Raw genomic sequence first — 24,968 nt, 5'->3', positions numbered from 1 at the left:
TCCAGTAAGGCAGGTAAATAGTATCACAAACTGGTGTGGAATCATGGAGAACTGAACTGGAAAAGATGAGGAAACCAAAATGGGCAGATCGGATGCTTCTCTGATCATGTGTTTCAGCTCTTGGGGAGAGTTGGCAGAGGGAGGGGGCCACTGGTCTGGCTGACCCCACACCATTCTAGCATGCCCCCAGCGGCTTTGCAGGTTCGTTCCAAGGCCCTTGGCCAACATCAATGGCGGAGAGGTGGCTGGTTTTCCAACAGGAGCAACAGGCTGGTGGGGTCAATGGACTTCTCACTGGGTCATTTTTGCCTGCTAAATACCACTCTTTTGTATGGCTACTGCATTTTTGCAGGAAAACAGCCGTTCCTAGAAAAGTGGGAATCTCTTGGCTGCAGGGGTGATGGGTCAGAGCTTGCCCCCACAAATCAGGACATTAATGGCATGATCCTGCGCTGTGCCTAAAGAAAAGAGCAATGCAACCGCGATCCAAAACAGAGACGGATTTGAGAGGAAGCTGTGGGGGCTGAGGACAAAAAGAGGGAGGGGTGGGTCAAGACTGGGGAGATATGGGGCACAGCTCTGAGCCCCATGGAGCAGGACGTGGGTGTTTCACGGGCTTCATGTACTCTTGCATATAAGGTCTTGTATAAAGCTGCAAGGAGGGGCGAGTTCATCCGCGTTGCGGAAAGCACACAAGCCCAGAGGTGCGCGACCCAGGAGCTGCTTTGCACGGCCTTGTCCCCTGGAGTGGAGATCGCCCCGAAGGAACAGGACGCAGCACATCAGTGGTCGCCTTTGGCCACCCAAGCGCCGACACGCACCATTCATAACTGAAGACATTTGTACACTTAGGGTCAGAGTTCCCTTCCCCGTTTCCAATGCACAAATCCCTCCACACAGGGAGAAAGGAGCTAACTCACCCCTAAAATGAAGGGAATGAAATGAATGGCGTGGGGTGACCCAGAACTTAATTTCCCCCCATTTATTGGCCAGGGGTGAGGAGAGATGCTATGTCCTTCCATCAGTCTACACAGAGGTATAAATCACACTCAGCCAGGAAATCCGCCGCCACCACCCCACTTTATCCCATACCCCACTCCCATGGGGTCGGGCGATCCCAATTTTCAAGTTTCACGTTTTTGCGGAGCTGCTGCAACTGGGAGCATTCAGAAGTGTGGCTGGCAGGACTCCCTTCCAGGGAAGAATGGGCTCGAAGCAGCTGACCCCTCTGGAGCAGCTTGACCTCCATATCTCACCCCCCCTTTCTGCAGCTGAGCCCCCTCCGAGCTCCCCATGACTCGGTTTCCCCGTGACCCAGGGAGCCAACCCATCTCTTGCTTTGTCCTCCTAGGCTGACACCCACGATGCCCAGCCCAGCTGCTGACTCTTCCCTTCCCTTTAGATTGTCACCTGTATGAATTTTCGGTTACGGTGGGTATCGTTCCTTCCCTTCCTGGGGTCTCTGCCTGCCTATCTCCCCACCCACCCCCACCGATCTCCTCCTCCCCTTCCTCTACCATTTAGGACCCGGAGAGAGGGTCTTGCCAGCCTTCAGACCGAGCTGCGCCGCTTCATGAGTCCCTGGAAGGCGGAGAGGCTGTGCAGGCCTGTAGAGACAGAACTGATGGCCGATCGCTGGGCGTTGCAGAAGCACCGGTTGGGCGGCGTCTCGGGGTACCGCCCCGGAGACGAGTGGCTCTGTTCCATGCAGGTGTCCGAGGTGGAGAGGTCCCTGGGGATGATCATGGGAATGGAGTACTGCAGCTTCTCCCGGCTCTTGTACCAGAGGCAGGAGCACATGGACTGGAAGTGCAAGACCTCGGCATAGACGTTCCGGAGGCCCCCACGCCCCCCGGCCCCGCCGCCCACCCCCACACCCCCCAGTGCGGCGGCCGTGGAGGACGCCGTGGTGTCCGTGGTGTGGACGCTGCTGGCTTGGCCGTTGCGGCTGAGCAGCGCCCGGTGCTCGGCGTCCCTCTTCTCGTCCTCGGCGTTCATGGTCATGAAGCGCAGCACCACCAGGTTGAGGAAGGCGCCGATCACGGTCAGGCCGGTGAGGATGTAGATGAAGCTGAAGGCCACGTACTGGGGCTGAGTCTGCAGGGCCTGCTCCTTCTGCAGGGCCACATAGTCTCCGAAGCCGATGGTGGTGAGCGTGATGAAGCAGTAGTAGTAGGCCTGGAAGAAGGTCCAGTTTTCGTAGTAGGAGAAGGCGGCGGCCCCGATGCAGAGGGTGCTGATACAGGAGAAGAAGCCGATGGTCACCATGTTGGCCATCGAGACCTCCGGCCGCCTCATCCCAAGGCACTTCTTGATGCGGTGCAGGAGGTACCTCACCAGCGTGTTAATCCTCTCCCCGAGGCTCTGGAACATGACCAGGGTGAGCGGAATCCCCAGCAGGGCGTAGAACATGCAGAAGACCTTCCCGCCATCGGTGCTCGGGGCCGCGTGGCCGTACCCTGCGGAACAAAGACACAAAGCAGAGGCAAGCCCGGTCAGTAGCGCCTCGCGGGTTACGGGGACCGGTTGCTGGTGGGGAGGAAGGTGGAGAGATGGGCCTCCAACCTCCTCGTCTGGGCTCGGCATGCAGGCATGCTGGGAGTTGCCTCCTCCTCCTCATCCAAAATGGCAGCCGAAGAGAAGGGAGGGGAGTCGGGATGGGCGCCGCTCTGGCCTGCAAACTCGGTGGTGGTGTGTCTGGGCCACGGTCCTCCTCTTCCGGTCCATGTGCTCCTGCTTCTGGTACAAGAGCCCGGAGAAGCCACAAGGCTCCATCGCCATGATGATGTTGTTGCCGCCAATGCCGCCACCCCAATCCCTTCAGCCTGGGCACGCAGCAGAGCCACACCACCAAGTCTGCAGGCAGGAGCAGCGCCCACCTCGAGCAAAGCGAGGGGGCAAAGGGGAGAATGGGGGGGGTCAGGACACGGGGGGGTTGACCTTGCTGTAGGACTCACCGTATGGGGCATGGAGGGCTGTGTGGGGAGGAGAAAGGGATGCGCAAACGGAAACTTGGAAGGGTGGAGGGGGGAATCGGAGGGGAACAAAGTCACGGAGTGTGGTGTGGCTATGCAAAGTGCCCGAGGTATGCTTCCCCCGCAGAATCACATATTTAGTTATTTATTGTTAAGTACAGTCATACCTCACGTTGCGTCTGCTTCAGGTTGCGTTTTTTCGGGTGGTGGACCGCCGAAACACGTAAGTACCAGAACGGGTTACTTCCGGGTTTCGGCAGTCGCGCATGCGCAGAAGCGCCGAATTGCATCCCGTGTGTGTTGCGAACGTTTCGGGTTGCGAACGTGCGTCCTGCACAGATCGTGTTCGCAACCCGAGAATCCACTGTACTCTTCACCTTAAAGTCCAACTGTCAGGGAGCTGACAAGGAGAGCAGGTCGTTCACAGATCAGGGAAAGACAGGGAACCACCAGCTAACTTACAATTAATTCATGTGTTTTTTCCATTAAGGAAGCAGAACGGAGACTTCTCAGGGTTGATCCTGTCTAGATGAAGTGGTTGCCCGGACTGGCTTGTAACGCCGCCTCTGCCCCCTCCTCTCCTTATCCCTCTGAGTCGGGCACTTCACTCTGTCTACGCAACTCCCAAGGGACCCTCTCTGTGTCTGCCTGGCTCTCCGCTCTGCAACATGCATCAGACACCTTGTTCTGGGAGTGGAGGGGGCTTGCCGGCTCTCAGAAGAGAAGCTGTCAGGGTGTCTTTGTGGTGGAGCCTGTTTCCTCCTCTTTCGCCTTCTCCAAGATTATTATTATTATTATTATTATTATTATTATTATTATTATTATTATTTATTATTATTATTATTATTATTATTTGTACCCCGCCCATCTGGCTGGGTTTCCCCAGCCACTCTGGGCGGCTTCCAACAAAGATGAAAGATACACTAAAATGTCACATATTAAAAACTTCCCTGAACAGGGCTGCCTTCAGATGTCTTCTGAATGTCAGGTAGATGTTTATCGCTTTGACATCTGATGGGAGGGCGTTCCACAGGGCGGGCGCCACTACCGAGAAGGCCCTCTGCCTGGTTCCCTGTAACCTCACTTCTCACAATGAGGGAACCGCCAGAAGGCCCTCGGAGCTGGACCTCATTGTCCGGGCAGAACGATGGGGGTGGAGACGCTCCTTCAGATATACTGGATCCCAGCCTCCAGCACTTCTCAGCTCTTCCCCTCCTCTGGGGTGTGGGCCTAAACCGCTATTGCCACCGCTAGGATCCAGAATCCAAATTATCTCCCTCTGTGCTTTCCCTGGGTTTCGTTCTTCCACCATTCCTCTTCATCCAGCCAGTGCCTGGCACTAGGGCAGATTACAGTATTTAATAATAATAATAATAATTTATTATTTGTACCCTGCCCATCTGGCTGGGTTTCTCCAGCCACTCTGGGCTGCTTCCAACAAAGATTAAAAATACATTGAAATGTCACACATTAAAAACATCCCTGAGCAGGGCTGCCTTCAGATGTCTTCTAAATGTCAGGTAGTTGTTTATCTCTTTGACATTACAAAACAACATTAAAAATAAACAACAGCAACAACAACAACAACAACAATGTATCCCGCCCATCTGGGCGACTCCCAACAGAATTAAAAGCACAATAAAACATTAAACATTAAAAACTTCCCTAAACAGATGTCTTCTAAAAGTCAGATAGTTGTTTATTTCCTTGACATCTGATGGGAGGTGTTCCAGACAACCCCGTTAAGGTTACCAGACAACCCCGTTTCCCCGGATTTACTAATCAGTCCCCTGACAAAATCCATCTATTTAGTAGGAAGTTGAAAAGCATCCCCGGATTCATTGGAAAAAATCTGGTAACTTTAACCTTGGCGCTGGACCTCAGTATCCTAGCTGAACAATTGGGATGGAGATGCTCCTTCGGGTATACTAGGCCATGGCCATTTAGGGCTTTCAAGGTCAGCACCAACACTTTGAATTGTGCCCAGAAACATACTGGGAGCCAATGAATGTCTTTCAAGACTGGTGTTATGTGGTCTCGGCGGTCGCTCCAAGTCACCAGTCTAGCTGCCGCATTCTGGATTAATTGTAGTTTCCGGGTCACCTTCAAAGGTAGCCCCACGTAGAGCGCATGGCAGTAGTCCAAGCAGGAGATAACCAGAGCATGCACCACTCTGGCAAGACAGTCTGCGGGGAGGGAAGGTCTCATCCTGCGTACCAGATGGAGCTGGTAAACAGCTGTCCTGGACACAGAATGGACCTGTGCCTCCAGGGACAGCCGTGAGTCCAAAATGACTCCCAGGCTGCGCACCTGGTCCTTCAGGCGCACAATTACCCCATTCAGGACCGGGGAGTCCTCCACACCAGCTGGCCCCCTGTCCCCCCAAAAATAGTACTTCTGTCTTGTCAGGATTCAACCTCAATCTGTTGGTCGCCATCCATCCTCCAACCGCCTTTCAACAGCTGAAACAACTTTCGACCCTAAAGACAAGGTGGGTTCTAAGAACATACTACTCCAGTGTCAAGAGCAAAGAGGTGTTTCTTCCACAACCTTTAGAAGCCATGCAACGAAGGTGCCATAGCTTAGGGGCCACCACTGAGAAGACCATGTCCTGCTGGACCAGAACCACCCCTGAGCCTCTGAGGATGGAAGAACTACAAAGAGAGCCCCCTCTGCTGATTTCAGCACCCACTGCAGGGAAGGAGGCAAACCTCTTGATATTTCTCCTTCTGGTTCTCCCTCACAAAGCGTGGTTGATTTGCCAGCTGGGATGTACGGAACTGGAAAGCAAAAACTCTCGTTCCAGTTTCGGACAAAGGCTTTAAAGGTCAGGTTTTCCAGGGGGCTTGCATGACAGGCTACTGCCATTGGGCATGGGGGCACAGTTTCTGCCCCCCCCCTTCAATTTGGAAGACTGCTTGATGCTTGCACCCAAACAGAAATTTCAGGCAGTCGAATCTAGGAGTGGAGGAGAAATCCAATGCAGAACATGTTTAAAACCAGCTCTACCCAGTCCACACTTTCCAAGGCGATATGCAGATTGAGATTCAGACGTCCTTCAAAATTCGCACATAGCCGAATTTTGCAATGCAGTGCTCCAACCAAGCAATAAATGCAAATATTACGGAAGCATGTGCATAAGAATGACGATATTAGTGCAAATAACGTACCCAAAAAAGAGGGGAAATGGCTTGCAGAAAATGATAAGGCTGCATATAAATCTGTGTTTATCAGGACAGATTTGTACTCAAATCCTGACAAATTTTCATTGGTAATCACAAATCGCCACCAGATGCAGAGGACTGTGTTTAAGACTGGGGGAAAATGAGAAAGTGAGAGATCATGAATTGACAGGTCCTTCCATCCCTAGTTAAATCGGATACAAGAAATGACAATATCCATAAATCTCAGCAGCCATGGTTGTTACTGGGCGGGAGAAGCCAGGCCTTCGAGACAAAGTAGACAGCTAGGTTGCTCCCCATTGCTGGCCCTTTGCAGTCCCAGATTTATGTGGGGGCCCCCAAAAAATCTAAAGGGGAAAAAACTGGATGTATATTTCCAAAATATAAGATGAAAAAACAAATGAAATAAAACCCACATAGAGCAACAGTGTTTTGTGTTGTGTAGGCTCCTATGATGTAAGTAATGGGCTCCTCCTGCTAGCCTGTCCCTAAAATATCCCTGGTTTGCTCCTTTCTATATATAGGGTCCCCACATTCTGCATGGACTGGTTGCATGGCAACATGGGCAAATGGCTTGAGATACCTATGAGGTCCACAAATGACCATAGAGCATATACAAAACAGAGACAATTTGTTGTTGGCAAAGGACAGCTGGACATAGAAAGGGCCCCATTCCCTTCAGGAGCTGAGGGCCACATCCAACCTCAATCCAGCCCTGGCCTTTTGTAATGGGGAAGAGAGTCCCATGGACTGCAAGAAGATCAAACCTATCCATTCTTCAGGAAATCAGCCCTGAGTGCTCACTGGAAGGACAGATCCTGAAGCTGAGGCTCCAAGACTTTGGCCACCTCATGAGAAGAGAAGACTCCCTGGAAAAGACCCTGATGCTGGGAAAGATGGAGGGCACAAGGAGAAGGGGACGACAGAGGACGATAGGGTGGGACAGTGTTCTCAAAGCTACAAACATGAGTTTGACCAAACTGCGGGAGGCAGTGGAAGACAGGAGTGCCTGGCGTGCTCTGGTCCAGGAGGTCACAAAGAGGCGGACACGACTAAACGACTAAACAACAACAACAACAACTCAATTTACATTACTGCCTGCACACATAGCAGGCAGTGTGCATTAAGCAAGAGAGGTGAATATATAGGCTACTATGGAATTCAAATAGGGACACAGGTGGCACTGTGGTCTAAACCACAGAGCCTAGGACTTGCTGATCAGAAGGTTGGCAGTTCGAATCCCCGCGACGGGGTGAGCTCCCATTGCTCGGTCCCTGCTCCTTCCAACCTAGCAGTTCGAAAGCATGTCAAAGTGCAAGTAGATCAATAGGTACCGCACGAGCGGGAAGGTAAACGACGTTTCCGTGCGCTGCTCTGGTTCGCCAGAAGCGGCTTAGTCATGCTGGCCACATGACCCGGAAGCTGTACGCCGGCTCCCTCAGCCAATAAAGTGAGATGAGCACCGCAACCCAAGAGTCGGTCACGACTGGACCTAATGGTCAGGGTTCCCTTTACCTTTATGGAATTCAAATAAAGAGATCGGACAAATTTATGGAAGACAGTAAGGCCGTCCATGAGTATGAAGGACAAAAGAGAAACAGCATGTAAATTTGCACGTCACCCAGCTTGCACTTCTCAGAAGTAAGCTGCATTCAATTCAATTGGACCTCCTGGTGGCCAGGTCAGGATGTAGACTTGTAGGAGCTAATAATCATAAAATCACAGAGTTGGAAGGGACCCCAAGGGTCATCTAGTCCAACCCCCTGTGATGCAGGAATCTCAACTAAAGCATCTATGACAGATGGCCATCCAACCTCTGCTTAAAACCCTCCAAGGAAGGAGAGTCCACCCACTTTTGAGAGAGTCTGTTCCATAATCAAACAGCTCCTATTGTGAGAAAGTTCTTCCTACTGTTTAGTAGGAATCTCCTTTTTTGTCCCTTGAAGCCATGGGTTCAAGTCTTACCCTCTGGAGCAGGAGGAAGCAAGCTTGCTCCATCTTGAATGTATCATTTCATCATCATCATCAACATCATCATCATCATCATTATTACCACCATCATCTTTATTATTATTTATATTTTCGCAACTTCATTCAAGACAGGTAAGAGAAGGATCCCTCAATTGGGCACACACTTCATTCCATTAAAAAAGAAAAAAAATCATTTGAATTTCATGATGTTTGAGGAAGCTCCCCAATAACTCTGCCGCTGGCTTCGGCAGGCAGGGAAGTCGGCGAAAGATGTTTCTCAATTTAATTTGCACGGAAGCGGTGGTTGATCTATGGGCTACTTTTAAAATGAGGCTGCATTTTAAATTGCATTTTAACCTGTATTTTAAATTGGGTTTTTTCCCTATTATGTTTTTACTGAAATTTTATTGGTGTTAGCCACCCTGAGCCTGGCTCTGGCTGGGGAGGGCGGGGTATAAATAAAATACTATATTTATTATTATTATTATTATAATAAATATAATAATAATAATAAGCCCCCCCCCCCCGAGTCTTAGTGCTCCACGACTCTCTATCTGCCGCCATGGACATCTCCAGCCAGCTCTCATTTTTTGAAGCACAACATTGTGTCTTCTCATTGTGGAGCTTTCCATTCTGACATTTCAATTTCAAAGTTGGATGGATTTATATGATGGGCACTCCTATTTTAAGATTTACATAATGGGTGGGTTTTTTTTTTTACACTGCTTAGAAGGCATTAAGCAGCATGTAAATTAAATAGTTACAACTCATGGAAGAAAATGGGCCAAGGAGGGCGACCAAGACTGATCAAGGAAGCCAAGCCTTATGAGGACGCTTGAGGGAGCTGGAGAATAATTGGTTTAATTTGCACTGACGTGGAAGTGCCTATGTACGATGAAAAGGCCATAACTTGAAGGCTTTCCACAGGGCTATATAAAAAGCAAGAAGAGCTCTCTCTTTTTGGAGGTTGAAAATTAACTGTCATGGATGCTTTAGCTGAGATTCCTGCATTGCAAGGGGTTGGGCTAGATGACCCATGGGGTCCCTTCCAATTCAATAATAATAATAATAATAATAATAATAATTCATTTGTACCCCCGCCCATCTGGCTGGGTTTCCCCAGCCACTCTGAAGCTACCAGCATGAGTTTGACCCAACTGTGGGAGGCAGTGGAAGACAGGAGTGCCTGGCGTGCTCTGGTCCAGGGGGTCACAAAGAGGCGGACAGGACTAAACGACTAAACAACATGATCCCACTATCTGGGGAACAAGAGACTGTGGCCAGAACTCTGGCCAGGTCTGTGCTGGTCCACCCTGCTGCTCCCTGTTCCCTGGCCAGTCCAAGGCCCCTGTGTACCTTTCCCCGAGACTCGTACCGGGCAATTCTTCAAGTAGAGGACTATCTCTTGTAAAAGTGGGACACTTCCCACCTCTATTCCCTGGGCACGTGTGCGAAAAACAAGCCGGCGGGTGCCATTTTGATAAATAATGCATAAACGGCGCAGAATTCAAGTTTTCTTGGCAGAGACTCTTGACATATTTATGCACGGAGTCCTGAATTATGCATGGCGTGGAGAAAGTGGAGGAAGAAAAGTGTTTCTCCGTCTCTCATCACGTTAGAACTTTTGGGCATCCAGGGAAGCTGAGCGTTGGAAGGTTAGAGGCAGGCAAAAGGGGTTTTCTTCTTCTGTGCAGCGCATGGAGTTCAACTGTGGAACTCCCCGCCACAAGAGGGAGTGATGGTCGCGAACTGGGGTGGGTTAAAAGAGGGCTGGACAAACCCCCCGTTTTTCAGCTGGACCTCGCCGGAACTAAGTTCTGGCACCTCTCAGATGGGTACCATTGCCATTCCAAGAGAACCAGGGAGAAGTTCATTGTGATGATGATGATGATGATGATGATGATGATGATGAATCTATGCCCCACCTTTTCAGCTGACAGGGCATCAAGGTAGCTTACAGATAAAGTAAGAACAGCCTGCATCCTCACCACACTCTGAGAATTGTTACTCTGGCATCTCTGTCAGGAAAGGAGTAACCAAATGTTACCTCGATGAGCACATGCTGGGAAGGAGTTTTGTGGGCCATTGTGTGGGATGTGAAACACAAGGGCAGTCAAGTACAACCTTCCTAGAGTGAACATGTTTACACATGAGGAGGAATGTTTGTCCAGCCAGCAGGTCAACTACCTGTTTCCTTCTGGGCTGGGACAGACTTCCTCTGCATGTGACTAGAGGTGGGTGTGGCCTCACCTGTGCAGGTAACAACATGAGCACAGGGCAGGCAGCCATCTCTCTCTCTCTTTGACTACTTTCGTCGAAGAAGCAACATCTGCTTAGCCAAAAATGCTCTCTTGGCTCCGGCCAAGAGAGGACAAAGAGACTGTCTCCTTATGAGATAGTTTCCAGGTGTATATTACTTTTGTAACTTAAGTCTGCCTTCTGGGATTCATCTGTGAACAGAATGTGAGTGAGTAAACTCTTTTTATACTTTTTATAGTTTTATAGAAGACTGTGTTGTGTCTTATCTTTTATGAGGGAATGAGGGGAAAACACCAGAACAGTTATTATAGAGGCTTTAGCGAGCCTGAGCAAACGCATCCGCTGCAAGTTTTAAAAGGGGGATGTTACTCTGCTAAATTGTGAACTTGTTAACACAAGTTGGAAAGGCTATAATCAGACAATATATCCTCTCCTGCATCCCTGAACATTCCCACACATTGGCATTTGGGCATCACTTGTCAGATTATGCCAAGTGAAATTGTTTGTTCCCTTCTCTAATTTGGACAAGCAGACCTCTTCACAAAGACAAAAATGGGCTCCAAAACAGAGGTCTTCCTAAGACAAGTGAAAGTTAAGAGGCCCCCCACTGTCAGCATTGCCCTCGTCATCTGTGACCATAGAATTACCCATGATCCTCCTCTTGGCAGTCATCTTCGCTGGTCCTCCCAAAATGCAACTGGTTCCCATTTGAGGGCTCCAAAGAGGCTTGCTGAGCCCCCAAAGGTGTTGGCCTGTCTACTGACCCTCTTGGAGCTTCCTGAGTGGATGATGGGAAATTTCCTCGTTGACTGATCTCCACAGCAGTGAAAATGAAAACTGGGCAGTGAAATCAGCTTTCAACTTGCCCTGGAGTTGCAAGGCATAATTACAGATGGTTCTAAAGCCTTAAGAGGATAATATGACGAGAGAGAGAGAGAGAGAGAGAGAGAGAGAGAGAGAGAGAGAGAGAGAGAGAGAGATGTGGTGATGATGGTGGCAGCAGCAGGAACATCAGTGGCTCAGCAGGGTAGTGTTGTGAACAAAAATCTGCCCATTTTCCCTTATGGGGTATCCAAGAGCCCATATAGAGTCCTCACGTAGGTTCCCTGTTGGCAGGAGAAAATAACAGATGCCAACCAGAGAATATTGAGAAGCAAAGCAGCTAATAAGCCTGATCTTTATTGATCTGTTGCAACAGGGTGCTTCCCTCACACGCAGGAAAGGAGGAGGAACCCAGAACAATGGCCCACAAGGCCTTATATGGACTTTTGAAATTGCCACCCTGTAGATCAAGACCACCCCTAGAAACACCATACCTACATCACAGAAAAGGCGGTCTAAAACAGAAATTTGAATGTTGTTTTTCTTGTTTGCTAGGTTATCTGTTTGCCTTTCCTGATAGTCTGTCACCCATTAAAATGCTAATTACGGTACTCAATTCCTGAGGCCATGGGAAGGCTCTCTGACCCCCCTCCCTCCTTGCAGGGAAAACATTTGGTCATTTTGGGAATCAAAATGGTTCCAGCTCGGTCTTCCTGAGCTGATCTATGTATGTGCTTGGCTGGTACACTTATGAACATTTAACATATATCTAAGACCTCAAAATTCCTATCACAATATCATGACAAAGATAAAAAGGCGTTCTTTGTGGTTTGCAGGGTAACAAAGATTAGGGGGTTACTTCTGGGCTTTCATGATTTCTGAGTGAATTTCAAGCAAATTCCAGGTTGCAGAATCAAAATGGATTTGAAGGTCTCGTGCAACAAACTTGTCTCTCCAAAAGATTATACTTTCCATCATAAAGGGAGCAGAAAATGGCTAAGGGAGCTGGGCATGTTTAGCCTGGAGAAGAGGAGGTTAAGGGGTGATATGATAGCCATGTTCAAATATATAAAAGGATGTCACATAGAGGAGGGAGAAAGGTTGTTTTCTGCTGCTCCAGAGAAGCGGACATGGAGCAATGGATCCAAACTACAAGAAAGAAGATTCCACCTAAACATTAGGAAGAACTTCCTGACAGTAAGAGCTGTTCGACAGTGGAATTTGCTGCCAAGGAGTGTGGTGGAGTCTCCTTCTTTGGAGGTCTTTAAGCAGAGGCTTGACAACCATATGTCAGGAGTGCTCTGATGGTCTTTCCTGCTTGGCAGGGGGTTGGCCCCCGGTGGCCCTTGTGGTCTCTTCCAACTCTAGGATTCTATGATTCTATGAAAAGATTATTTGTGTCTGCAACGACAGCAGCGCGGATACTACTGGCCCAGAGATGGAAAGAAATCCAGAGACCAGAGACAAATGGTTGATGAAGATGATGACGAAATGGCAAAATGGCGAAATGGACTGGAAAATCAGGAACCAGGAAGAGAAGAACTTTAAGAGGGAATGGGGGGAGATTATAATGTATTTAAGAGAACACTGTAAACAACTAAAAACTTGGGCAGGATTTGAGTAACGCTTCTAATGTACTAAAAAACATGGTAAAAATGGATTATTTAAGAAAAATAAGAGAAGCAGCTGGAAAAAGATTGATAGTGGTAATCGTGGAAGGGAATCAAAAGATTCAGACAATCCTTAATGTCGATGTTGATGTTTAATGTTTGAATGTAAATCTGCTAGGTAAAACGTAATAAAAAAAATTTGACCCCCAAAAAAGACTTTCTTCCACAAAGAGCTAGGAGGGGAAGTTCACTGGAAAGTTTGGAATAATTTTGTGCCATAATGTTGTCTAATCCAGCTATTGTTCTAGAAAAAGAGGTGGCCGAACTCACCATGAACACCTCCCTCGTTCTCTTCGAATGGCAATGGCGCCCATCTGAGAGGTGTCAGAACTGATTTCTGGCAAGTTCCAGCTGGGGGGAAAGCCCTGGTCTGACCCCCCTGCAAACAAACCAGGATGAACGCATTGCAGAGGGTTGGTTTAGATGACCCTTAGGTTCCCTCTAGCTCTACAGTGCTATGAAAATTCAATAAACCAGTCATCAGGAAGCTACCTAAGAGGACCTCAAGAGGGAGCCTGTGCCAGCCTCAGGCTAGATTCGTTTTCTTCGAAGAGCCCCAAGGAAAAACATTTCTGCTGCTTAACTTTCCCTTTCCCTGAATCACAGCAACTCAGTCCCCTAATTATTTCTTCCTGATAATACAATCATTGACACTGACACCAAGTGGGATGATCTAGAATCAATTTGCCATAGGTTCTCCATTGTGGGCGAGTCAAGAGTTGTGCAAACCCTACGCCTGACGGTTCTGCTGAACAGACCGGGATTATTTTGCTGGGCCTTGAAATTCCTACAGATGTTTTGCCCGAGCAAAAGGCAGCCCATTTAATCATCGGCACCACCGTCTGTCTTACCCCATCCCCCTCCCCTCCACAAATCAAGAGATTTCAATAATTGCTCTCATTTGCAGCTGATCTGACTGCTGAGATACATGCCTGAATTGCCTCTCGCTTAAATTACCACCATGCACTCTTCATTGCTTTCTGGAGTGAGCTTTGCTTACTACATTACACCGGTCCTGCATCAATTGCATTGGCTTTCTGTTTCTTTCCTGGTGTGCCTTCAATGCGCCGGCAAGCAAAATACAAATTCTCCCCCAGCTGAGTTAACATGGCCTCCAATTGGGAGAGAAGTGAGTACAGTTGTACCTCTGGTTGCGAATGGGATCCGTTCCGGAGGCCCGTTCGCAACATGAGCAGAACACAACCCATCTCTGCGCGTCTGTGGGTCGTGATTTGCCGCTTCTGCGCATGACATCATTTTACACGCAAGCGGCAAAACCTGGAAGTAACCCTTTCTGGTACTTCCGGGTCGCCGTGGGACACAACCTGAAAATGTTCAACCTGAAGCAAACATAACATGAAGCATGACTGTATGCATAGTGCGTTTGCACTCCCCAGGGACACTGTCCCTATTTTCGTCACACCTGGGCACACCGCGTCCTTGTGGGAATGGCTGTCCTATGCACTTTGGGGAAGGACTCTCTAGCTCAGGGGTAGACCTTCTGCCCTGCATGAAAAGGTCCCAGGTTAAACATCTGATGGAATCTCCAGGGCAGGTTGAGGGAGACGCCTGTCTGACCAGCTACACAAACATAAGATGGGGAACATCAGGCTTACCAGTGGTACATGTGAAAAGGATCTATGGGTCTTGGTGGACCTCAAGCTTAACATGACTCAATCAACTTTGTTGGACTGGTCATATTGTGCGGATGCCTGATGATTGTCTTCCAAAGCAGCTACTCTATTCTAAACTTAAAAATGGAAAGCGGAATGCTGGTGGTCAACAAAAGAGGTTTAAACACCTTCTCAAATCTTAAAAAATGTAGTATAAACACCAACAACTGGGAAACACTGGCCAGTGAGCGCTCCAGTTGGAGAACAGCCTTTACCAAAGGTGTACTGGGCTTTGAAGATGCTCAAACTCAGGACGAAAGAGAGAAGCGTGCTAAGAGGAAGGCACACTTGGCAAATCCACAGCATGAACAACTCCCACCCGTAAACCTGTGTCGCCACTGTGGAAGGACGTGTGGATCCAGAATTGGCCTCCACAGTCACTTATGGACTCACTGTTAAGACCGTGTTCATGGAAGACAATCTTACTCGACTACAAGTGAAGAAGAAGAAGAAGAAGAAGAAGAAGAAGAAGAAGAAGAAGAAGAAGAAGAAGAAGAAGAAGAAGAAGAAGAAGAAGAAGAAGAAGAAATGGGTGCTCTTCTAGGCTGCATCCACAGAAGTCTAGTGTCCAGATCAAGGGAAGTCATAGTCCCACTCGATTCTGCCTTAGTCAGACCACACCTGGAATTCTGTGTCCAGTTCTGGGCACCATAACTTAAGAGGCATGTTAACAAAAAAAGGAAACGGGAAATGCAACACTAAGAGGAGATATGGTAGCCAAGTATCTCAAGGGCTGTTACATGGAAGATGGAGCAAGCAAGCAAGAGATTACTACCAAACATTAGGAAGACAGTAAGAGCTGTTAGCCAGTGGAATAGACTTCCTTGGAAAGTGGTGGACTCTCCTTTGTGGAGGCTTTTAAGCAGAGGTTGGATGGTCACCAGTTTGGGATTCTTTAGCTGGGATTCCTGCCTTGGACTAGATGACTTGGCTTGGGGTCCCTTCCAATTCTACAACTCCAAGATGCTATGATAAGGACACTGGTGACCTCTAACCTCTACAATTCCCAGTGCTGAGAACCACATACCATTGGTACATTTTAGAAAGGGAGTTTCAGAGCTAAACAGTCCTAGCTGTTGCAATCTACAAGGGCGAACTATATGGTCATGATGCACCAGAAATCCTGAATGTGGGTCCCCCCAAAAAATAACCCTGTGTGCCCTCCATGTGAGGAGGCTCTTCTCCCAGTAAAGCTATGTCTCTAGGTTTCAAAATAGCCATGGGGCTGGAGATGCCCCACAAGCTCTTTGCTGACCTGGCCGATTCCATTAGACACAGATGCAGATAATCCCCCAGGAAATATAAGGAATAAGCCCTTTTAACATAATTTAACATGTGGTTTGGGACAGGCCAGATGGAGATTAATTGAAATCCTGCTTCAGGCATGAACCCTGCTCTCTGGGAGAGGGCTTTTCGGCCATTCCCAGCCATGCACCCCCAAATGACATAGGGGGGTTCCTAGTTTTCCTGTTCCCCTTCCTAAAAGCTCAGCAGGTCTCAATTTGGTGGCTGGTGAGGAGGTGGAGTCCTCTGTGTGAGAGCGCCATGGAGGACGCTGCAATAGAAGGGGAAGAAATGGAGGCAGTGAGAGATTTTACTTTCTTGGGCTCCATGATCACTGCAGCTGGTGACAGCAGTCACAAAATTGAAAGACACCTGCTTCTTGGGAGAAAAGCAATGACAAACCTAGACAGCATCTTAAAAAGCAGAGACATCACCTTGCCAACAAAGGTCCGTAAAGTAAAAGCTCTGGTTTTCCCAGTAATGATGTATGGAAATGAGAGCTGGACGTCGGCTCCCTTGGCCAATAAAGCGAGATGAGCACTGCAACCCTAGAGTCGGTCACGACTGGACCTAATGGTCAGGCGTCCCTTTACCTTTAAGGAAAAGGTCTGTATAGTTAAAGCCATGGTTTTCCCAGTAGTGATGTCTGGAAGTGAGAGCTGAACCATAAAGAAGGCTGATCGCCAAAGAATTGATGCTTTTGAATTCTGGTGCTGGAGGAGACTCTTGAGAGTCCCATGGACTGCAAGAAGATCCAACCTCTCCATTCTGAAGGAAATCAGCCCTGAGTGCTCACTGGAAGGACAGATCGTGAAGCTGAGGCACCAAGACTTTGGCCATGAGAAGAGAAGACTCCCTGGAAAAGACCCTGATGTTGGGAAAGATGGAGGGCCCAAGGAGAAGGGGACGACAGAAGATGAGATGGTTGGACAGTGTTCTCGAAGCTACCCGCATGAGTTTGACCAAACTGTGGGAGGCAGTGGAAGACAGGAGGGCCTGGCGTGTTCTGGTCCAGGGGGTCACGAAGAGGCGGACACGACTAATGACTGAACAACAACAAGGACATAGGGTGAGCCCCCCAGCGGGATCAGGCCATTGCCCATCTAGACCAGCTCCTCGTTCTCCCAGGGGCCAATTAGATGCCTGAATCCAAAAAGCAACACTCTGCCGGCCTGCGATTCCCAGGAACTGTGAGCCAGACTCTTAGAATCATAACCTTGGAAAGGGCCCAGGGGATAATCTAGTCCAGGAATGCAGGACTAGGCAGCTGTCCCATATGGAGATTTGAACCTGCAACCTTAGTAGTAACAGCACCATGCTCCAACCAATGGAGCTACCCAGGCTGGCCAGCATGACTGCCTCCGATCATAGGGAAAATCTTTCTGACAGTAAGAGCTGTCGTGCTGGAATTTCAGCTAAAGTACCCATGGCGTCCAAACTCTGCCTAAATACCTCCAAGGAAAGAGAGTCCATCGCCTTCTGGAAGAGTCCGTTCCACTGCTGAGCAGCTCCTGCTGTCAGAAAGTTTCCCCCTGTGTTTAGTCGGAATCTCCTTCTCGTCACTTAAAGTCATGGGTTCGAGTCCTACCCTCCAGAGCAGGAGAAAGCAAGCTTGCCCCACCTTCCATGTAGTAACCAAACAATGAAACCCCTGTGTTGCAAACAATTATCAGTAATATCCAAGGCAACACAATGACCCAGTACAACAATGCAATATCAATATAAACTTTTTATATAATCTATACGGAACATAGAACAGGATGAAATATGCATTCTCTGCAAACCCAATAAACAGAAACCTTATAAATCTCTGAAATGTGCACTCTTGATGGATTCTTTTGAAAATGTAGAACCAAATAAACATAAGTCTTATAAGTCTCTGAAAGTCTTTGTAGACTATGCAAGTCTCTGAAAGAAGCAAAGGGTCAGATTCTTATCTGGTGAAGACAAGCCGTAAAGCTTTGTTTTATGACGTCCAACACTGCCAAAGTGGTCCACAAACAGACGTAGTGAACAGTGATTCCGGATATACCCACTTTTTCATAGAATTCTTCTTCAGCACAGCAAAGGATATAGAAATGCTTCACAAACCCATTTATATGGTGAATGGAATTGTATAACAACAATAGCTATGGAGCAGTGGCCATTACAGTTATGTAACTGCTCCATAGCTATTGTTGTTATACAATTCCATTCACCATATAGATGGGTTTGTGAAGCATTTCTGTATCCACTTTCCATGTGACAGCCCTTCGGAGATTTGAAGATGCTCTCACCTAACAGGTGGACACCCAACCTCTGCTTAAAAACCTCCAACAAAGGAGAATCTGCCACTTTCCAAGGAAGTCTGCTAACAGCTCTTACCATCTTCCTAATGTGTTAGGATATTTCCATAATGTTGGGTCAGAATCTCTTGCTTGCTCATTCCACCTTCCATGTAAGAGCCCTTGAGATATTTGGCTATCGTATCCCATGGACTGCAAGAAGATCAAACCTCTCCATCCTTAAGGAAATCAGCCCTGAGTGCTCACTGGAAGGACAGATCCTGAAGCTGAGGCACCAAGACTTTGGCCACCTCATGAGAAGAGAAGATTCCCTGGAAAAGACCCTGATGCTGGGAAAGATGGAGGGCACAAGGAGAAGGGGACGACAGAGGACGAGATGGTGGGACAGTGTTCTCGAAGCTGCCAGCATGAGTCTGACCAAACTGCAGGAGGCAGTGGAAGACAGGAGGGCCTGGCGTGCTCTGGTCCAGGGGGCCACAAAGAGGCGGACACGACTCAACGACTAAACAACAACAACAAGAATTGCATTAGCTTTTTTTGCTGCTGCATCACCCTGTTGATTCGTGTTAAGCCTATAGTTAAATCATTGGAGGTTAAGTCTTCCTGGGCTGCTCATCATCCTCCCTGGACCATGCAAGGCAGGCAGGCGGAGGCATCAGACATAGGAAAACACCTTATACCCAATCAGAGCCTTCGTCCATCTCGCCCAGTATTGTCCACTCTGAAATCTCTGGGATTTCAGGCAGGGATCTCTCCCAGCCTTACCTGGAAAGGTCGGGATTTGAACCTAGGACCTTCTGAGAGCAAGGCAGCTGCTCTACCTGTTGAGCTACGACCTGTTCCCAATCAATGTCCAGCCCGTATCTCCTGCCATAATCCACCAGAGTGATATTTATGTTAGTTTGTGGCCAAAACCTTCCAGTAACAAATTGCAAGCATTAGGTTTCATTCTGCAAATTTTCTTCTGTCTCAGGGCCATTGCCAGGCAAAATCTATTCTTAATCTTCAGATTAAGGATATCGATGCACAGAACCCAGCTCATGAAACCTCCTCTCTGCTGCATTTTGGTCTTTGCCTATTGATTAGTCTAAGAGTTGTGCCAATTATTTAGACAGCTTGACTCTTTCCAAATATTGGCTGCCCTTTTGTAGGGTCAGATTTAATTGCTTTCCTGGAGGGGGTTTGGAGTATTCCCCAGAGTGGATGGCAATGTCTCTGCGATGGCAGAAACGACCAAAAATTTAACATGTGCTTTCTTTAAATGAGATTTTATATGGTGATGAGCAAAACTCCTGCAGTATCAAAATATCCAGCGACGGGTTGAGTGGCACTTGGCTTAGTTATTTAAAATAATGGATGATAGAGTTGTAAGGGGCCCTGTCGGAAGGGACCCCGAGGGTCATCCAGTCCACCCCCCTCTGAGGCAGGAATCTCAGCTAAAGCATTCACGGCAGATGGCCACCCAACCTCTGCTTAGAAACCTCCAAGGAGGTCAGTCCCAATGTCGAACAGCTCATACCGTGCCAGAAAGTTATTCCGTATGTTTAGTCGGAATCTCCTGTCTTGTAACCTGAAGCCATGGGTTCGAGTCCTACCCTCCAGAGCAGGCGTAAACAAGCTTGCACCATCCTTGAGATATTTGAAGTTGGCTCTCATTTCTCCTCTCAGTCTCCTCTTTTCCGAGCAAAACATACCCAACTCCTTCAACCATTCCTGGTTGGCAGCTCTCCCCACACTGCATGCCATTTCCACAGTGTCCTCTTTCTGCTGATGGTCTCCTCTCAGCCTTGTTCCCAATGTTCAACTTCCTCCCACTCCAGTTCCTGATGTAGAACTTCACTCACCCCTTTTCCCTGGGCTGGGGCCACCCATTTGTGCTTCTGATCCCAAATGGGGTAACTGTGCCCCTGAAGGACCAGCTGCACAGCCTGGGAGTCATTTTGGACTCACAGCTGTCCATGGAGGTCAATTCTGTGTCCAGGGCAGCTGTCTACCAGCTCCATCTGGTACGCAGGCTGAGACCCTACCTGCCCACAGACTGTCTCACCAGAGTGGTGCATGCTCCGGTTATCTCCCTCTTAGACAACTGCCATGCGCTCTACAGGGGGCTACCTTTGAAGGTGACCCAGAATCTACAACTAATCCAGAATGCGGCAGCTAGACTGGTGACTGGGAGCAGCTGCCGAGACCACATAACACCGGTCTTGAAAGACCTAGAATGGCTCCCAGTACATTTCCAAGCACAATTCAAAGTGTTGGTGCTGACCTTTAAAGCCCTAAACGGCCTCAAAGGCCCAGTAGACGTGAAGGAGCATCTCTACCCCCATCGTTCTGCGCGGACACTGAGGTCCAGCTCTGAGGGCCTTCTGGCGGTTCCCTCGCTACGAAAAGCCAACTTACAGAGAACCAGGCAGAGGGCCTTCTTGGTGGTGGCGTCCGCCCTGTGGAACACCCTCCCACCAGATGTCAAGGAAATAAACAACTATTTTACTTTTAAAAGACAACTGAAGGCAGCCCTGTTTAGGGAAGTTTAAATGTCTGATGCTGTATTGTTTTTAACATTCAGTTGAAAGCCGCCCAGAGTGGCTGGGGAAACCCAGCCAGGTGGGCGGGGTATAAATAATAAATTATTATTATTATTATTATTATTATTATTATTATTATTATTATCCGGTGGCAAAATGTCCTGGGCTGGCTAGCCCGTTGCTTCAATCGGCAAAACTTGTCCTGTTCCACACAACACCTGTTCTGCATTTGCAAGAACTCAATATTTTCACGTGGCAGGACCTGCCCTTTGGAACTCCCTGCCTCTTGAGGTTGCATTCTTTTTGGCTCCTTCCAAAAGCATCCTTGTTTAGACCAGCTTACCCAGATGTTTAGAAAACTGATACGAGCTTCAGCCTGCAGAAAAGCTTAAACCATTGTCATTATTTATTTTTTCTTATTGGCAGTTTTGTCTCCTTTCGTAAACTGCTTCAAGGCTGCTTTTTCACAACCAAGCGCTGCAAACACTTTTTGTTGTTGTTTTTATTTAGTCGTTTTGTCGTGTCTGACACTTTGTGACCCCCTGGACCAGAGCACGGCAGGCACTCCTGTCTTCCACTGCCTCCCACAGTCTGGTCAAACTCATGCTGGTGGCTTCGAGAACACTGTCCAACCATCTTGTCCTCTGTCGTCCCCTTCTCCTTGCGTTTCCCAACATCAGGATCTTTTCCAGGGAGTCTTCTCTTCTCAAGAGGTGGCCAAAGTATTGGAGCCTCAGCTTCAGGATCTGTCCTTCCAGTGAGCACTCAGGGCTGATTTCCTTCAGAATGGAGAGGTTTGATCTTCTTGCAGTCCATGGGACTCTCCAGAGTCTCCTCCAGCACCAGAATTCAAAAGCATCCATTCTTTGGCGATCAGCCTTCTTGGTGGTCCAGCTCTCACTACCACACATCACTAGCACTTTTACAAAGTAAAACACTTTTACAAAGTAAAAAAAAAGGGAAAAATAAAGAGAATAGGAAGTGTTCCTGGGCATGCGCAAAGCACAAAAGGCCTGGCTTCCTTCTGCAGGGACCTTGCTGCCCTAGAGGTCAGTCCAGCCCCCAAAGGCTGCATTCCATGCTCTCTTCCTGTCCTCGCTTGACCTGCGCAGAGGACGGCACATGTTTTTAGAAGTTGCCGGGGAGAGAAAATGCTTCCTGCTGGATTGCATCTCCTTGCGGATGCAAGTATGAGGCCTGCCAGGGGTGTTCTGGGCATGGGGCACAGACTTTCCTCCTCCCCAATTTATCAGGACACCCCCCTCTCCTGCAGGCTGCCTGTCCTCACAGTGCCTTCAGGGAGGGAGAGACCCATCGCATCCGCTTAAGCGCAAGAGCACAGAGACAGCTCATCTCACCAGGCAGGGATGCAGAGGAGGCTATAAAAAGCACGAAAGGGAGTCTGGGTCGTGCGTTGCTCATCTCCCCGGTCTGACTCAGCACCCTTTAGCCCGCCGCAAAAGAAAAAAGAAAAATTCCAAAGCCAGCGAGCGTCAGCCCCAAATGTCCCCCCCGGGCGAAACCCCAAAGCCGTCTCAGGCCAAAGGTTTTGAGCAAAGGACTTTGGCCCCAGAGCTTTAAATGCAGCCCTGGAAACAGAGAAGCATTAATAGAAAGCCTGCCTCTGGGCATGTACGGAGTGCCTTAGCCTGGCCTTTGGCTTGGAGTCAATTTGATTCCGTCCCCCTCTTTCTTTTTCCTCCTGTAATGAGGCTGCATTTTAATGTTTTAATGTTGTGTTTTAATCTTGTTTTTAAGTTGTATTCATTCAACTTGTTTTTCTTATTGCTTGTTAGCCGCCCTGAGCCCGGCCTTGGCTGGGGAGGGTGGGATATAAATAAAATTTATTATAATTATTATTATTAGCCGCAGTGAGCAAATCAGGGAACATGCAGAGGGCCGAACTGAATGCTTCTTGTCTCTGACAGTTTGTGCACCTAATTGACACACTGCAAGATGGTTTTTGATAAACGTTAGGCAGCCCCGTCCTCTATGTACTGTGACGTGCACAGATTGGGCTGCAGGAAACTGCTATATTCAATTTTTTAAAATCATTTTTATTGATTTTCCAATTAAAAAAACATCCAATTAAATATCCAACCATAATACTTCAATTAAAAAAATAAAATAAAAACGATCAAATTATAGTCCAAATTGTATTTATTTATTTATATTTAAATATATATAATATATAATAAATAAAATTATATATAATATAATAAAATAAATGAATTTAAATAAAAGAAAACTGCTATATTCAACAATGCTTTACTCAGAGTTGACCCACTCCAAGTAACAGACCTAACGTAGTCTACTCTGTGGGAAACCACCCTGGGTTTTGGAAAGTTGTTGGTTTGCTAGGCATTTGGGCACCTCTTAAGACACTGTAAAAGGATGCAGGTGGTGCTGTGGGTTAAACCACAGAGCCTAGGACTTGCCGATCAGAAGGTCGGCGGTTCAAATCCCCGCAACAGGGTGAGCTCCCCTTGATCGGTCCCCGCTCCTGCCAACCTAGCAGTTCGAAAGAACCTCAAAGTGCAAGTAGATAAATAGGTACCACTCCGGCAGGAAGGTAAACGGCGTTCTGTGCGCTGCTCTGGTTCACCTGCTGGCCACATGACCCAGAAGCTGTACGCCGGCTCCCTTGGCCACAGTGGCGTAGCGTGGGGGTGCAGGGGGGCCAGGCTGCACCGGGCACAACATCTGGGGGTTAGGGTTAGGGGGCGCAAATCCACGGGTCAGGGGGTGCAAATTACTTGCCTTTCCCCGGGTGCTGACAACCCACACTACGCCACTGCTCGGCCAATAAAGCGAGATGAGCGCCGCAACCCCAGAGTCAGCCATGACTGGACCTAACGGTCAGAGGTCCCTTTACCTTTACCTTAAGACACTGTAACTGAATCTTGAAGGATTGTAGAGAATTCTAGATTTGGATGGAACCCCAAGGTCATATAGCCCAACCCCTTCCAACACAAGAATCGCAGATAAAAAATCCCCGACAAGGGGCCATCCCACCTTTTCTTTAAAAACCTACAACATAGGAAAGTACAACATCTTCTGAGGTAGTCTATGGAACTCGCTCCCACAGGGCCATTGGCCGGACCGTGCAGGCTCCTCTTCCATCTGCATGTCCTTATGTATTCTAAAATATAAGTCATGGGCCCCACCTGCTCGCTGCTCCCTAAGATATCCCTGGTTTGCTCCTTTCTATATATAGGATGCCAACATCCTGCAGGGACTAGTTGCAGGGCAACATGTGCAAACGGCTTGAGATACCTATGAGGTCCATAAATTATCATATAGCGTCCAGTCATACCTCATGTTACATTTGCTTCATGTTACGTTCTTTCAGGTTACGTCCCATGGCAACCCGAAAGTACCGGAAAGGGTTACTTCCGGGTTTCGCCACTCACGCATGTGCAGAAGCACAAAATGACGTCACGTGCATGTGCAGAAGCGGCAAACTGCAACCCTCGCGTGTGCAGACGCACCACTGCAGGTTGCGCTCTTTTCATGTTGCTAACGGGCCTCCGGAATGGATCCCATTTGCAACCAGAGATACCACTGTATATTCAACACAAAAAAAAGCAACAAGTGAGAGCTGGACCATAAAGGAGGCTGATCGCCAAAGAATTGATGCTTTTGAATTCTGGTGCTGGAGGAGACTCTTGAGAGTCCCATGGACTGCAAGAAGATCAAACCTCTCCATTCTTAAGGAAATCAGCCCTGAGTGCTCACTGGAAGGACAGATCCTGAAGCTGAGGCTCCAAGACTTTGGCCACCTCAGGAGAAGAGAAGACTCCCTGGAAAAGACCCTGATGCTGGGAAAGATGGAGGGCACAAGGAGAAGGGACGACAGAGGACGAGATGGTGGGACAGTGTTCTTGAAGCTACCAGCATGAGTTTGACCAAACTGCGGGAGGCCGTGGAAGACAGGAGGGCCTGGCGTGCTCTGATCCAGGGGGTCACCAAGAGGCAGACACGACTAAACGACTAAACAACAACAACAAAGGACTGCTGGACGTATAAAGGGCCCCAGTACCTTCAGAAGCTGAGGGCCTCATCAGACCTAAATCTGGCCCTGCCTGACATGTTGGGGTCTTTTCTCCTAATGGGAAGAACGCAACAGTTCTCTGGAGATGCCCCTTATCTCCAAACTCTCCTGGGAAGAGGAACGAGCGACTGAGTACATGTTGTGGGAACGTTGATCTGACATCTGATCTCAGAGTCTCCTCCAGGATTATCCTTCTCTTCTTCCCTAATCCCTCTCAGTTTAATAGACTTTTGAGATGGCTTGGAGGAGAGGAGCAGGTTGCTGCTGA

General features: G+C 48.4%; 1 protein-coding gene across 1 annotated transcript in view; it reads right to left on the bottom strand.

The window, feature by feature from the left end:
- Positions 1-1,537: 1,537 nt before the first annotated feature.
- KCNK3 (potassium two pore domain channel subfamily K member 3) overlaps positions 1,538-24,968 on the bottom strand; it is a 98,593-nt gene continuing 75,162 nt past the window's right edge. The window contains exon 2 of the mRNA XM_081904405.1: positions 1,538-2,459. Within this exon, the coding sequence (XP_081760531.1) occupies positions 1,552-2,459 (908 nt within the window). The 3' untranslated portion in view covers positions 1,538-1,551. The remainder of the gene's footprint in view (positions 2,460-24,968) is intronic.

The sequence above is a fragment of the Podarcis melisellensis genome (genome assembly GCF_964234715.1).
Source record: "Podarcis melisellensis genome assembly, chromosome: 3".
NCBI classification, from domain to species: Eukaryota; Metazoa; Chordata; class Lepidosauria; order Squamata; family Lacertidae; genus Podarcis; species Podarcis melisellensis.
The sequence above is the reverse complement of the archived record's forward strand: the minus strand, read 5'-3'. Positions and strand labels throughout refer to the sequence as shown.